The sequence below is a fragment of the Scyliorhinus canicula genome, chromosome 11 (genome assembly GCF_902713615.1).
Source record: "Scyliorhinus canicula chromosome 11, sScyCan1.1, whole genome shotgun sequence".
NCBI lineage: Eukaryota > Metazoa > Chordata > Chondrichthyes > Carcharhiniformes > Scyliorhinidae > Scyliorhinus > Scyliorhinus canicula.
Window position 1 is genome coordinate 32,551,465 of NC_052156.1, and position 16,832 is coordinate 32,568,296.

Below are 16,832 nucleotides of genomic sequence, written 5' to 3' on the forward strand. Positions count from 1 at the left end.
AGGGACCTAAAATAAATACACCAGCGAAGAGATCTACCATGTGTGAAGTCTTGTAACACTAAAACTCAGTAGAAATTTGAGTTAAACGTCTCGGATGCAAACAAGAATCTTTTATTGCCTCTACTTGATTACAATTGAGAGAAACTTAAATCTATTCTCAATAAAGTCCGGCTAGCAAAGGACTTAAAGAGAAGTAACTTAGAAACAATTTAACTTTCAAAATAATACAGAAATGGTTTCTTGCTTACGTCAAAACAGCTTGCATTTACTTCAAGAGTTAGAGTAGAAAAGTGAAAATATGAAAATAGAGATAACGAATAGTTAGATCAAAGTATAGAATGATCCCGGAAAAAAGATGGCCGTGCGGACCATCATGTTTAAAGAGAATTTTATCAGTCTGAAGCTATCTGTCTACACCTCTATGTTGTCCTAATTGGTTTGGGTGAGAATCAAATACATTTGATTCGATGGTTGACTGTCAATCCTCAATGTGCAACATAAGTTGTGAATGTTTCATGTTTGAATATTTGTATATGCTATGGAATGCGATTTTGTGCTATTATCAAGACTGATTTTCACTGGTTTTCTGCTGACTTTGCTTTATCCATATTTTGAACAATGGTGCCTTCATATTACTATGGTGCGTACTTCGACCTTAATCTTGATTACTGCTACAGCTTAATTCTTATTGTCAAACTGACTTTGAAAATCTGTTTATTAGAACAATAGCTTGTTCTAAAATGTTGTTTTAATCTACAATTAGTTTATGCATGTGTCAGGCTTTTGTACTTCTGTTGAAGTTATGTGTTTTGTCATGGCCTGAGGTTACGAGTGGTGAAATACTTATTTTAAAATGGGTATTAAAACTGGGCTTTAATATTTACATTAAAATAGCCTTTTTGCCTATAAGAAAATAGTTGATTACTATCAACCAGTCCTAATAAAATACATCGTCATGTGAGAGCATCTGAAGCAAGGAACACTGAATATAACTGTGTGAAAAAGACAGGCCCTTTTGCTTCCAAAACAACAAGCGATCAGACTTCAAAGATGGTTCATTGGTCGCAAAGTGCTTCAAGACATCCAAAGGATGTGAACGACACTATATGAATGGAAGTCCATTCCCATCGTCAATGGATGATCAAATGCTGGGAAATGAAAAGCACCCTTCTGTTTAAAACCTAGCTGATTTAAATTGAACTTGGCGTCACAAAATCCTCTTCTTTCTTGCTATGTGAAGATTGTTTAACTCAGAAAGGAGAAACGTTGATGAAAATACAACCAACCAGGGCTATTTTGCAAAAACTGGTCTGTTGTATTTAGGTTTGAACTATTACAAAAAAAAATGAAATTCTTATTTTCAGTGTGGAGCAATTTTCCCAATGATCTCCACACTGACAGTAATGGATTAGCAGTCGTACAGATAGAATAGAGTAATGGAAGCAAACTTGTGTAGCCCAGGCTGGTTTCAGATGTTCCATTGTTTTTGAATGAGCCGTGATGAAGACAGATGGAAGGAACATTTGTTCTTGTACGGAATAACGGAAAAAAGGCGGCGTTTTTATCCTCAGATGGCTGTAAAGTGTTCTCAGCCGTTAGCTCTCACATTTTCCCATATTTGTCATTTTATGAAATTCATGCTTTCCAATAAACACGTTTAGCGCCAGCACTGGAAAAGAGCTGCATCTGAAAACTATTTTCCTGCAAAGTCACAGTCTATAAAAGAAATAAAACACAAACGAATAAGTTTAAGTCAATGAGTTGCATGTGGGGATTATCTTAAATTCTAAAGAATCACATCATACTGAAGACCATTAGTCATATATTCCTAGTTTAGCTGTAACAAAGAAGTCACGTCAGTGTGTTTGCAACAGTTCCACATTATTTCTAAGCTCGGATGGGTTACACCCTTTTGTGATATGAGACATGGAAGTCAGATGCACGATAACATCTCATGATTTGAAAGGAAATGATGGAATATGCAACAAATCAAGAACTTGCATCATGACAAGGGGAATAAAAACTCAAAGGTGCCTTTATGTAGAACCTTCTGTTGTGAACTTGGGCATGCAGCCTGCCTGGCCTGTGTAAAAGTTGTTGGGGCTGGTGAATGCTGGGAGAAGAGACAGACTGGTGCAATGGGTTGACACTGCCCATTGTCTTGGGAATCTGTTGCAGCATCAGCTAATGGAATAAAATGTCTTCCATCTGTACAAATCATAGAATCCCTGCAATGCAGAAGGAGGCCATTTGGCCCATCGAGTCTGCACTGCCTCTCTGAAAGAGCAACTTAACCAGGCCCACACCCCTGCAACTGGGGGCGGCACAGTGGTTAGCACTGCTGCCTCACAGGGCCAGGGACCTGAGTTCAATTCTGACCTTCGGTGACTCTGTGAAGTTGCACATTTACCTTGTGTCTGTGTGGGATTCCTCCGGGTTCTCCGTTTTCCTCCCACAGTCAAAAGATATGCAGATTAGGTGGATTGGCTAAATTGCTCCCTAATACATAAAAATGTGCATGTTAGGAAGGGTTACAGGGATAAGGTGGGGGGTGGGCCTAGGTAGGGTGCTCTTTCTGCTGGTTGGTGCAGGCTCAATGGGCTGAATTGCCCCCTTCTTCACTCTAGGAATTCTATGGTTCTATGGTTCTAGAGGGCAGCACGGTAGCATTGTGGATAGCACAATCGCTTCACAGCTCCAGGGTCCCAGGTTCGATTCCGGCTTGGGTCACTGTCTGTGCGGAGTCTGCACATCCTCCCCGTGTGTGCGTGGGTTTTCTCCGGGTGCTCCGGTTTCCTCCCACAGTCCAAAGATGTGCAGGTTAGGTGGATTGGCCATGATAAATTGCCCTTAGTGTCCCAAATTGCCTTTAGTGTTGGGTGGGGTTACTGGGTTATGGGGATAGGGTGGAGATAGGGTTGACTTTAGGTAGGGTGCTCTTTCCAGGAGCCGGTGCAGACTCGATGGGCCGAATGGCCTCCTTCTGCACTGTAAATTCTATCTATCTATCTATGATTATAACCCTGTAACCCCATCTAACCTTTGGAGACTAAGGGGCAATTTAGCATAGCCAATCTACCTAACCCGTATATCTTTGGGTTGTGGGAAGAAATCGGAGCACTTGGAGGAAACCCACGCAGACACGAGAAGAGTGTGCAAACTGCATGAAGTCACCCAATATCGGAATCAAACTCGGGTCCCTGATGCGGTGGGGCAGCAGTGCTAACCAATATGCCTTCATGCCGCCGTTGAATTCCACCAGCTGCCATGGTGGAATTTGAACCCATGATCCCAGAACATTAGCCTTGGCCTCTGGAGAACTAGCCCAGTGACATGACCATCTCCTCAGTAAGTTTGCCCCATGAAATGATTTTGAATGGTCTCAACCCACGGGATTAATTTTAATCATGCTTGGGTTTTAGGATGTCAGGGTTGGAAAGCCAGGATGAGTGTGAAACATTCTCACTGGCTCAAAGAAGCAATCGGACCCCACAAAGAAAATGTTTTTACTTAACCAGAGAAATTTCATCCACCTGCTTCAGCTTGACGGGGCTCAGGTCCCAGTTAAAAAGCCATTTTTGTCCGGTTGACATTTTAGGACCCAATTAGCTCTTATATCTGAGTGTGTGGGTGTCCCATCTGCCATTCAAGTCAATGGCATTAAAATTGAAGCTCACAGGGAACTGGATGGGTCGTGGAGTTGCTCCGTTTTAACTGCTTGCCCATTTTGTTTCCATCAAGCAGAGTGAGTTATGGGTCCGCAATATTAAATTGATGCTGATTTGACAATAATTAGAAATCAATTATTACTATTGTTTAGAGACCAACGGGCTAGTGCTAGAGGAAATTGAAATTTCACACAGTCAGTGTTCGTGGGGAAAACAAGAGTGTTTTCTCTTGTTAGCCAGTTCCTTGAGGTAAAGGATGATTTGCTTCCAATTTGATTCGATGGGCTCTGAAATTGCCGATAAATCTAAGGTACGAGTTGCAGACTTGGCTACATTTAGGGCAGGTATTACTTGGAGGATTGGACAGGTGAATTGCTTGGAAGCTTGTGCACTCCGTTGCCTCTGGCGGGAATATGCCTCTGATGAAGTTTATCGATGTTTTCAGTGCCTTCCCAAATTAACATTCTCTATTTTGGTTGGTCACAAGTTGGTGTGGATGTTTGACCGCTTTAGAGATGTTTTGAGGACATCCCTGAAGCATTTCCATTGTCCTCCGTGTAGTCTCCTGCTTTGACCAAGTTCCACGCAGGGCAGTTGCTTTGGGGAGTCTGGTATACGCCAGGTATATGAACAACATAACCCAACAGAGTTGGTTTTGAACGATCAGTGCCTTGGTGTTGGGCTTAGGAGAGGGCATTGCTGTTAGACCACTTTTCTTGCCACTGGATTTGTGAAGGCATCACTGGGGATACTTCCTCTGTGCTTTGAAGTGTCTTTTGCAGGTTGTCCAACACGGTACCGAAGCATAGAGGCAGGTTTTCCACCCAACCCACCTCGACACCTGGCAGCCACTGCATTCATTCTGGTGCAGCAGGTCCAACTTCATATCCTGCTTGCTTCTCCCCCACCCACCCCGGATGAAAATCTGACCTGCGGATGGCCATATTTAATGGTCGAGTACGTGGAGCCAGAATTCTCCCATCTCTGCGTCTGACCAACAAAAATATGGTCCTACATCAGCTTTCATCAAGGCTCCCAAGATCTGAAACCATTTTTCATGATCTCACTATTGATCTTAAATGATGGTGGGTGGGCAAGGCAAGGAGGTATTACGTGATGGGAGCTGTTTGGAAGGGGACCTTAGTTTTCCAGGAGTTTAGTGAAAGGTCCATTTTCTAATATGCTTCAGGAAAGAGGTGAACAGTGTTCTGGAGCTCAGTTTCTGAGTGAGGGCACACACAAGAGGTATCTGCATCCTGGAGCTCAATGACTTCAGAGTGATTTTGGTTTTGGATTGAAAGCGATGTAAGTTGAACAGTTTCCCGCCTGCTCTGTAAATTGTTTCCACATCGGTGGGTAATTTGCTGGAGGTGAGGTGCAGTATTGCAGGGAGGAAGATGGAGAAGAAAGTTGGTGCGATGACACAGTCTTGTTTGAGCCCCTGTCTTCGCTAAGATAGGTCTGTGGTGATTCTGTTTGTGAGCATCACAGCTTGCATGCCAGTGTGATGTAAGTGGAAGATAGTGCCAAATTTCTGAGGGCAACCAATTTTCAGGGAGATACTGCATAAGCCCTTATGGTTGACAGAGTCAAAGACATTTGTGAGGTCAAAAAAGGCCTTGCGCAGTGGTTGTTGCTGTTCCATACATTTTTCTTGGATTTGCCAAGCAGTGATGATCATGTCTGTGGTGCCTCTCAATAGGCTAAAGGTGCAGTGTCATTCTTTAGTCTGCAGTCAAATGTAATCATAAATTACCCAAAAAGCTGATCAGGACAAGCTTGATGCTGACATTGAAAGCTAAAAGCAGAAAGTGCATGGCTTCATAGATCAGAAAAGAAATACATTCTGGGCGAGACTTTCAAATTGTTCAACAACACACTGTTTTAAATATTAGTCATTTGAAGTGAATATGTTTCCTTACATACAGTGCATAGAATACAAATACCGAATGATGTGATCAGAATTTTTCATAACCCTTTTGTGTAACCATTTATAATAGTAATTAGAACAATAGAATTCCTACAATGCAGAAGGAGGCCATTTGGCCCATCATGTCTATGCCAACTCTTTGAAAGAGCACCCTGCCTAGGCCCATTCTCACGCAGACATGGGGAGAAGGTGCAAACTCCACACAGTCACTTGAGGCCGGAATTGAACCTGAGCCCCTTACGCTGTAAGGCAGCAGTGCTAAATGATGACTGTGCCACCATGCCACCCAAATTCTCATATGTAAGCTGTTGCCTGTTGCTGCTGAGTTTTTTCATAGAAGGAATTTCTGAGTTTCTCAGAGTGATCAAGCAACTGTGGCAGTAGTTTTGGTTGTCCCACTTATAATGTGCTTCACCACATTTCTCCTGGAGTTTTCAAGGTAAATAGTTGATTGTATTTGTTCCTTAGTTTTAGAAACAGAGAATCTTAAGGAAGCTCTTTCTTTGAGTGAAGAAGAGGCTGAATTCAACTTCATAACCGATGATGAGTTAAATGAATGCTCGATGTATCCTGGACAATTGTGCCAGCATTTCTGCATCAAAACAACAGAATCATACGAGTGTACCTGCTTCCCAGGATATATTTTACAAACAGATGGACGAACCTGCAAGTCAGGTGAGAGGAATCTATATTTATTGTCGCCATTACAGCTCAAGCTGTATTCAGCATTGCACATTTCATGGAAAAATCAATTTATCCTTCGTTCTAAGGCAGTCAGTGCCTGATTAAGGATCCGGGCATAAAAATGGGGTTTCTGCTGAGAACTACTCCCCTTCCCTTGCCTCAACTCCCTTTCCCCTAAAGCTCCCCCCTCCCTCATGACCCACATCACACAACCCCCATCCCACCATCACACACCTGAGACCTGTGTCGCTTGGTAACGGGCATGGACATAGAATTTACAGTGCAGAAGGAGGCCATTCGGTCCATCAGTATGCACCGGCCCTTGGAAAGAGCACCCCACTTAAGCCCGCACTTGTAACCCAGCAACCCTACCCTTTGGGCACTAAGGGGCAATTTAGCATGCCCAATCCACCTAACCTGCATGTCTTTGGACTGTGGGAGGAAACCGGAGCACCCAGAGGAAACCCATGCAGACACGGGGAGAATGTGCAGACTCCGCACAGACAGTGACCCTAACCGGGAATCGAACCTGGGAACCTGGAGCTGTGAAGCGACAGTGCTACCCACTGTGCTACCGTGCCGCCAGTGATCCTGGCACTGTTAAGTTACGTACACGTCAACCACGTCTCTGGGATGGCAACAACATCATAACTCCATGTGTCAATACTGGCCCTTAGTTCATCTGCCTCACCTATGATACTCCCGGGAATTAAAGTAGAAGCCATCCAGTCTCGCCTTACTCCATTGAAACTCCCATGCTGTGCCCCTACTGCATTAACATTCTATGTCCTCTCCCCCTGCCGAACTAGTTTAAATCCCTCCCAACATGAGGCTCTGCTGGCTCTCCAGCCAGTGGCAGTGACCCCTATTGGCTGTATTTAATAACACCCTTTACAATTACACCGTTCCTGTTCTCCATTAGGAGTAAATGACCTAACATGGTATAGCAAGCAATGAATCCTTGACTAATTTATATACCTGTGCTCCCCTGATGCTTGGTTAGATAAAGGACATCTTTCTAGGGTATTGTCAAGTGCTTGGGGTGAAGTTGGGCTGCAGATCATATTAATAGGTGTGGAATAATTCAATGTGTCTTTTGTGAAGTTTATCACCATGAGGCATTGTGCTTGTGTTAAATAACGATTAGAGTGCCTTAATCTGCACAATCTGATGTGGGGTAAGTGGGGGGTTGGTGTCGGGGGGGAGTTCCTACACTTGCTGTACTGCCTGATTTAAATCAGCATAGTGAAATGGAAATGATAGAAGATAAGGGGTGGGAATCTCCGTAGCCCAACGCCGAAATCAATAACGGCGATCGGGCGGAGAATGGCTCCTGATGCCGAAATCGGAGCAGGTCTGGTTTAACACCAGTTCGCAATTCTCCGCACCCTTCAAATCTGCAGTCGCAACCCCATTGGAGCGCCATCAGTCTGCCCACCCGCGACACTCTGCCTCCAATGGGCCGAGTTCCCGACGGCGCGAGCCACGTGCAATCCCAGCAGTCGGGAGCCTGGCGTGCCGGCGTGCGGACAGTGTCCAGCACCGCCACACTCAGCCAACATCCATGCCGGTGGCTGGGGGGCTTCTGCTCGGGCTGGGGGGAGTGGAGTGGGGGTGGCCAGGGGCGGGGTGGGCAGGTATGCCCAGCACAGTCGGCGTGACCTGTGCGTGTGTGCGGGATGTAGGCGTGCCCGGCTGCAGCTTGTCAGCCCTGCACATATACGTCCTGGGACCAGGCCATTTCCCGCAAGTTCCGTGGGTGTTTCATGCGGCGCCGATGCTAGCCCCTCACCGGTACCACAATCGGTGAGGGTTTCGCGCCGATTTTCCCGTTGTGAAACACCACGGATCCTCCGTTGGCGCCGGCACTTAACCTCATAAACGGAGAATCCATCCCAAGATATATAACATTGTCATACTAGTACTTTATAGTGGCATTTTTGTGATAAGGCAGAAGTGACGGCAGAAAATTGGGCAGATGAGAGGTGGGTGAAGATCCAGAAAACCCCACTCCCTCCTTCAATGCCCGGAAATGATAAGGCATAACTCAGAAAATGTAGGAGTTTCTGTCTGTTTTTAATAAAAATTAGCACAATTTTGCTTGTATCCTCTGCAGGATTTAGAATGTGTGAAGATACATGCTAACTAAAATTATGATTTGTACCATAGCCAGACAGATGGTAACAATTGGAGATTTTTGTTTTGACTTAATAATTACCTTTTCCTTCATACTTTACATAAGGTTAAATTAATTACATTGTCAAGAGAGTGCTGCGTTATCTCAAATTTCCCCTTTCTTGGTGATTGGATTGCCCATTGTAAATTTTGAAGGCTGATCTTTGTTCTGAATGGTTAACCAATGTTAAACAGCTTGAGACTGTCTGCACTTAGTTAAGTGCCCTAACACATTAGCTGTAAGAAAAGTTTCCAAAGGCGCAATCGTGGGCTGCCAGTTGTGCCACTGGCTAGGAGGGGGCATCTGCCAGGGCTGGGAGGAGTAACGGGGGTGGGGGGGGGCGGCGACCAGTGATGGGCCATGGGGTTGGGGTGAGCCTGGAACTGAGGTGATCGGGCAAGGCCCACCATTGCTGTAGCCTGCAAGGCAGCCACCTGGCTGCGTACTCCACTGACTGTCCACCGTGCCCCATAAATGTGCGGAGGGTCACCGGGGGTACGGGGTGACTCTCATGCAGTAGGGCGTTACAACACATTGGGGGCTCACTTGGTCATCCCATGCCAACCTCTGCCTCTACAACTGCTGTTCTCCCACTCCACCAGCCAGATCCAACGCCCTCTGATCTGCAACAGAGAGGGACCACAGGTCTGGTGGACCCCTTACGGTCTTTTCTCTCTCCCGCCTTCTCTTGGGGGGGGGGGGGGGGGGGGGGGGGCGGCACACAATGCAGTGTGAGACTCGGACGCGGGCAGCACAGGGGGTCTACAACTGGTAGTCTGTGTGTGTGGGGCACCCGACCATGGCGTGTGGTACCGGTGTTGGTATGTGGTGCAGGGTGGGGTGTGTCGGGTGCGGCAACCCTCTGAGGGTGGGGTGAGGAGTGTGAGGTGGGGGTGTGTGGGACGGGTGTGGTGCCAGGGGCACGGAGGTGGTGACTCACTATGTCTGGCGTGGGGGGTTTGCCCATCCTCACCCAGTATTGCCTGCCGGTTCGTCTGGTGGGGGCCGAATAGGGTGGGGGGATATGGGACGGGGGTGGGGCCAGAGACATGGAGGCAGAGACTCACCTGGGCCGCCCTGAGGAGGTCCTGCAGCTTTTTCTGGCACTGCTTCCCTGCCCTTGCGGTGTAGCGCACGGCGCTGATTGCCTCTGCCAGCTGCACCCAGGCCAGATTGCCGTTGGCAGGTGGCAGCCTCCTTCACTCCACTTGGAACCGGGTGTCCCACCTCTCCTCCACAGCATTGAGCAGTACCTCGAGGTGAGTCGGCGAACCTCAGGGCCGTTCTTTGTGGTGCCATCTTCTTGGCTGGAATGAGGGTGAGTGCGGAGTGGAGTGTTTATATGCAGCTCCAGCTTGTCAGGCTCTCCACTGGCAATCCCGACCGCAGTGAATCCGATTTCGGTGTGAGTTGGAATTGCACGAGTTGCACGTGGCGTGAATGTTGGCCCATTAGTCTGTCCCGAATTGCTCCAGGACTAGTGCTGTCATCAGGACCATGGAACATTCTCCATTCAATCCTGGCGTCACCGAGTTACATCGGGGGGTGGGGGGGGGGGGGGGGGGGGGTCTGCAGCTGGTGGCATGTGTGCAAGGCACCTGGCCAAAGAGGACAATAGAGGCATTGGCGTTTGGTGCAGGGTGAGATGTGAGGGGGATACAGGCAGGTGGGTTTTGTTTGGTCTCTCAGTGAGTGGGGAGATGATGTGAGGAATGAGGGACAGGAGTGATGTCAGGGAAACAGAGGTGGAGACGCACCCAACTGGCCCCAAGGAGGTCATTCACCTTCTTTCTGCGCAGCCTGCCAGTCTGACTGCTGAAGCTGGCAGCATTGACCTCTGCCACCTTTTCCCAGGCCCGGCTAACGATGCGGGCTGGAGCCTCCTGCCCACCCTGGGGAAGAGGGCGTCCGTTTCTCCTCCATCACATCTAGCATCCTCTCGAGGCCCAGGCCCAGAAATCGGGCCGCTTGTCTCCTTGCTGTCATCTTCTTGGCTGGAATGAGGGAGCGTGGGGAGTGGAGTGCTCATAAGCAGCTCTAGCTTGTCAAGTTCTCCAGCACTAATTCTGGATCCAGCAAAACCGACGCTAGTGGGAATGAGAATTGCCGTAGATTCATGTGGGCAGAATGCTAATTCACCAGCATGTTCTGAATTCCTCCACAAATAGCGTCCCCAACAGGAACACAAACCGCATACATTTCAAAACCAGCTTCTTCCCTGCTGTTACCAGATTCCTAAACAACTCTCTTATGAGCTGATCTGATCTCTTCACACATCTTCTCTTCTGAGTAATACTACACTCTTGATGCCTGTGTCTATGTATTTACATTGTGCACCTTTTGTTACCATATGTTTTTTTTCATGTACAGAATGATCTGTCTGAACCGTACACAGGACAATACTTTTCGCTGTACCTCGGTACACGTGACAATGAGCAAATCCAATCCAATTCAGTCCCTGGCATCAACACTTAGGGCACAATCTAACCCAATGGTAACAAAGTTCCATGATGAGCATGTTTAGCCGGGGGTTTCCTGGCCCTCGCAGCGGTGAGAAACACCACGCTATCTATTGGAACTCTGGTTCTATTTGGGGCCTCTTAGGGGAACATCCCACCGAGGCCGCACTTACCAGGAGACCCTGCAGCTCTAGTCCGCGATGGCACTGATTTCCCATCACAGCTGTACCCAACACCCTCCACCATCCCAGAGACACTCATCTCGTTTGGGCACTTTAGTAAAGAGGCTTCTGAGACACCCTCTTATGCGCACCACACAAATGCTCCAATACATCAGGTGGAGGTGGGAACATCCGAGGGTCTAGCTGCCGTCCAGACGGGTCCCGGGCTTCTGGATCGGACAGTGCCATCGATTGTGGAGATGTAGTCGCCGAGCCAGGGCCGACACCGCACGGGTGGCGTTCGCAGTGGAGGCATTGGGTGTGAGGGTTTTGGCTATGGATCAGCACATCCAAGGTCTGCTGCATTCTGTGCAGGCACTGGCCGAGGCCCAGGCCATGTCACCTGGGACACCCGAGCAGCAACCGTTCCAGAAGATGCCCGCCAACGGGGACCCAGGTTACACGTCGCAAATCACAGCAGGCCGCCTCCACTCCTGATGTACCGTCTGGGGGAACCACCTAGATGTAGCATTAGGGCTTGTAAAGCCAGAAGAAAGTTAGGCACCAGTTAAGTTGACACGGGTGAAGGGAACAGTTTAGTTATAGGGGCTAGGACACATATATTTATATATTTGTGCACATTGAACACCTGTTCACACTGTTACAATCTGCCTCGGTGATCAGTCAGATTGGTGTGAGGGATGGGCTGGTCCGGGCCGGAGAGTGGGCACGGGGGGGGGGGGGGGGGGGGGGGAGGAATGGGCAGACATTGTGAGTGGGCTGGGCTCCCTACACACCCCCCTCGACCTTAACCATCACCGCCACCCAGGGATCGTATCGCAGCGTGTGATGTCATGGAATGGCCAGCTCGCATGCGGGGATCACCCAGGTAAATGGTTGGAAGTGGTACCTTGAGCAGGAGGTGGGGGTGGGGGGGGGGGGGGGGGGGGGGGGGGGAATGCTCTGTCTGTGCCCCTTGCTAGTCCTTCCCCCAGTCGCTGAACCTGGAAGGGATCAGAGCATCCTGTGCGCATTGGCCCTGGCGCACACGTCGTGTGGCCTCCTCTGCCTGTCTGGGCCCCATGTGCCGCCAACCTTGTCCTCCCCCATATCCTCCTCATCGGTCTAGGCCTGGCATTCCTCCTCCTCCAGCACACACCCCTCTGCTGTGCGATGTCGCAGATTCAGAGACAGCCACAATGCGAGCGACCCCCCCAACATCATACTGGAGACTGTCCAGGCACCTGAACTGCATCTTCAGGAGGTAGAAGCACCGTTTAATCATATCCCTGCGGCATGGGCGTCATTGTAGCGGGTCTCTGCATCGGTCTGTGGCCTCTGGATAGGCGTCATCATCCACAACTGCAGTGCATAACCCCTATCACCCTGGAGCTGACCCCCCAGCCCGGGGTGGGGGGAGGGGGGGGGGGGGGGCGGGGGGCTGGAAGAGGTCAGGAGTCATTGATTGTGCCACAATGAAGGTGTCGTGCACACTGCCCGAGTTTCGGGTGCAGACGTATATGATGCGTTCATCGAGTGGAACCCCTTTTGGTTTGCGTGGAGCAGCCTGTCATCTGCAGGTGCTAATAGGGCGTCATGCATCCCATTGATCACCTCCTGGACCCGGTGCATGTCGGCGATGACAGCGAGCCCTGCTTCACGGGTATCCTAGTGGGCTCGGTCCACATTGAAATGGATGTATTGTGCCGACTGGGCTGATAGGACCTACCTGACAGCGCGGATCTAACTGCGCACCAAGCTCTGTGAGATCTCTGGCAGCTCTCCACTCGATGCCTGGAAGGACCCCATGGCGTAAAGGTTCACCTTGAGTGTCCTCCTCCATTCCCCCATAGTGCCAGGTGCACCGTGATCTGGCAGGTATGCTGCACTGTCTCCTTGCACAGCCGGAGTCTTGAACAACATGCCCGGTCCCGCAGGTCCTCGAATGACAGGCATTGTCGGTATGCGAGAGCCCTCATGCAGTGCATCCTTTGCATCTCCTCCTCCTTGGCCTGTTGGGCGGCCGGCTCTCCATCCTGAGCGGCTGACTCCTGTTCCCTATGAGCACCTGCGGATGACAGGCTGCTCCACACAAACTAAAAGGGGTTCCACTCGATGAACGCATCATATACGTCTGCACCCGATACTCGGGCAGTGTGCATGACACCTTCATCGTGGCACAATCGATGACTCCTGACATCTTCCCCCGGGCTGGGGGGTTAGCTCCTGTTCCATACTCTGCTGCTGCATGCTCCGCTGCTGCCTACGCCGCTGCTGTAGCTTCCTCCTCCTACAGCAGCTCCAGCTCGTGCAGCCGCAGGGCATCACCCAGGCCTGCAGTGACTTGCAAGAAGGCCACCATTGCTGGTTGAATTCCAAAGTCCATTGTCTGCAGGGGGTGATAGGCTAATATGTTAGCATGGGTGCATATCCCTGTGCCCAGCCAGGCCCAACAGTCTACATGGTGCCCCGGTTTGCACTGCGGACCCTGCTCCCATATGTCCCCCCCCCCAATCCCCGGATTTCTGGCACCCCCGTGCAGGACTCTGGCCCTGGCACCCATCCCTACTGCCAGGGGGGTACCGTGGGCTGGCACTGCCCTTGCTAGCGGCATTTTCTGCGGTTCCCCACTTGGAATCCCCGTAGGGGCTACTGTGGGGGTTCTCCTTGGGGGGCTGCGTGATGCCCCTGAGAATACCGGGTCAGGCCCGCTAATGATATGCTAATGATGCTTACTTTTCTGGAATGCATTGAAGCCACAATTTCGGCGCCAGAACCGATCCTCCGCTAATCCCGTTTCCTGATTCTGCTGTCAACCAATGGATAATCCCACTCAGCATTTTTCAGCTCGACTCATGATTGAAGTGCATTGAACAATGTAAAGTGTATTTGCACAGCACACATGAATTTAACTCGACACAAATAGCTAAGTCTTGTCCATATCCACTTTAAACAAGGTGGTCTGCCTTAATTACCACCAAACGTTTTTTGACAATGAAAATTAACGATTCAACTCAATCTATTTCCTTCAGGTTTTAATTATTGTTGGAGATTCTGAAATAAACTTTGAAAAATATTTTCCCTTTGATCTTTCTCGCTCATTAACTCTTTTCTTCCCCGCCCTTATTTCTCTTTCCGTGTCAGATTTGGGACTGAGTTAACCCGCTGTAACTTCGATTCTCATTTCAGGTGCTGTAAATTTCACAATCCTTCCCCGTGATTGTTGAGAATTACATAGTTGTTTTCTCTGTGAATTCAACTTTCTGAGGCTTGGTTTTCCTCGCTGCGATATTGGCAATTTCAACAACCTGTCATATCGAAAATGTTAAAACCTCAGTGGGCAGGGGAAAGTCTATTGGCAAATGCCATTCAAACCTCTGCCTCAGCAAATTATAGACCATTAACACAATCTAACCTACTGATGGGGACATAAATCAAGGTTTCACCAGTGTCAGACCTTCATGGCAAGTCTGCAGGCCGGGATTTACCGACCCCACGCCCGGTTAGAGAATCCCTGGGGAACGCGGGAATCCTGCCCCAACGCCGGTTTACCGATTCTCCCAACCGATTCTCGGGCGCCCGCGGGATTCCCGCCGCGCCGGTCAGGGGCCATTAAAAGCGCCTCCCCGCACCCCCCCACCGGCGATTCTCCGGGCTCCGACGGGCTGAGTGGTAGCCGAGTTGGGCCGAGTCCCGACGGCGTGGGTTCCTCAGGTCCCACCGTAAGGTGTGTCTGCGGGGCCGTCCTGCAAGTGGGGGGGGGGGGGGAATCCGACCCCGGGGGTGTGGGGTGTGGGGAGCCCCCACAGTGGCCTAGCCCACGATCGGGGCATACCGATCGGTCGGCGGGCGGGCTGGTTCCATGGGGGCCGATGTTCCTACGCTCCGGGCCCCTGTGTGGCTCCGCCATATTGGCTGGGGACCGGCGTGGAGAAGGGAACCCCCGCACATACACGGAATCATGCCAGCCATAGCGCACGTGCGTGGAATCACGCCGGCTGTTCCGCTCATGTGCGAACTCGCGCCGGCCGTTCCACGCCGGCTAGTGTTGCAGGGACCACTCCGGCGCCAACCTCGCCCCCTAGGAAGGGGAGCATTTCTCATTATCGGGGACCGTTGATGCCGGAGTGCTTCGCGTCCCTTTCCTCGCGGGCGTGGGGACATAGCCCCATTATTGGAGAATCCCGCGCGCAATCTTTTATTCTTCACAAGAGCCTCTTTGACAACTCTTGAAAGTGGTGCCCAGATAAGCAAATTAAACTGAGAAGTTAAAACAAATTCAAAGCCAAATTATTCTTGGAGAATATTTAATGGAATGTTTGAAGGCCTGCAACATCCTCCATTTTAATTTGGTCCTTCACTAGGTGGCCATCTTTGAGGGTAGTCCTGTCCTGTTACCACCAGGCACGAGGCCTGCAAACTCTCTTCAATGAATGCCCCTCAGTGTGGTTATACTGTTGTGTGGTGAGGGGAGATGAGGGGAATCTAGTAAGTGCGCCCCAGTTCCACAACTATTTTGAATTGACGCAGATGATTTGGATTTGGAAACTCAACACAAACTGGTCAAATTTTCAAATGCGATCAAACAAGGATGGACTGTGCAATCAGAAGAGATGGTTTAGAAAGTATAGAATAAATTGTATGTTGGCAGAATGATAGCCAATAAAATATAACGCAGCGAAATGTGAAGTGTCACAGATAAAAAGGAAAATAGATGAGATGCAAGAGCTAACAATTAAGTTGAAAATGGTCTAGCAGTCTTCATTTGAATTGATATTAAATATGCCCAATAAACCGCGTGGCATGGTGACGTAATGGTTAGCACTGTTGTCTCACGGCACCGAGGACGCGGGTTCAATCCCGGCCCCGGGTCAGTGTCCATGTGGGGTTTGCACATTCTCCCCGTGTCTGCATGGGTCTCACCCCCACAACCCAAAATGTGCAGGGTAGGTCAACTGGCCATGCTAAATTGCCCCTTAATTGAAAAAAAGAATTGGGTCCCTAAATTTATGTTTAAAAATATGTGCAACAAATGCAGAACAGCAATCAAGAAAGCCAATACAATGTTTGTTTGTATCGGCAATACATCAGAGGCAGTGATCAAAATATATAACAAAATGCTCTGTGAAGATTGCACCTTGAATACTTTATCCAACTCGGGTTGCCAACAAACAAGAGAGATGGGAGTATTGCAGAAAAGAGCCAGGATGCTGATTCCAGGGTCGGTGGATTGGCCATTCTAAATTGCCATGGTCCAGTTACCTGTATGATACAGAATACCTTTGACATCCTGTAGGATTGCTACACATTTAATGGGCACCATGGTGGAGAAAGCTGACTGGCCCAGTACCAACACATATTATAATTCCCAGTATATTTTTTTCACTTTTACAACTGACTTAATGAGGATAATTTTAATGCTTTTGATTGGCGAGCCTAATTTTAAATCTGTTTAGTTGAATTGGTTTTGAGTGAGTTAAGACCTTGTCCCGTGAATGGGCAGTTACAATGACTTACTTGCCAATGTTCCATCTGAACTTTGCCAATGTTCCACCTGGATTTTGCCCGTGTAACCAAGGCACCTGTCTGAAACCAAGAGGGTTCCTCCGTAAACATGCCGATTGGTGTCTGATGATGTCATTGAGCCCTGGCTGCAGTTTTAGCTTTGGCCCTAATGGGGAAGCCTCTGCAACTTTCCTGTCAGGTGACAACATCGAGAGGAAGATCAGAAAAAGCCAACTGAGGTAAGTTCTA

The 16,832-nt window shown here is 49.2% G+C and overlaps 1 protein-coding gene across 5 annotated transcripts in view; it reads left to right on the forward strand.

Moving 5' to 3' along the window:
• Window positions 1–16,832, forward strand: part of fbln2 (fibulin 2) — a 248,158-nt gene that overhangs the window by 156,170 nt on the left and 75,156 nt on the right. For all 5 annotated transcript variants that reach the window (XM_038812722.1, XM_038812724.1, XM_038812721.1 and 2 more), the window contains one exon: window positions 6,067–6,273. In XM_038812722.1, the coding sequence (XP_038668650.1) occupies window positions 6,067–6,273 (207 nt within the window). The remainder of the gene's footprint in view (window positions 1–6,066; window positions 6,274–16,832) is intronic.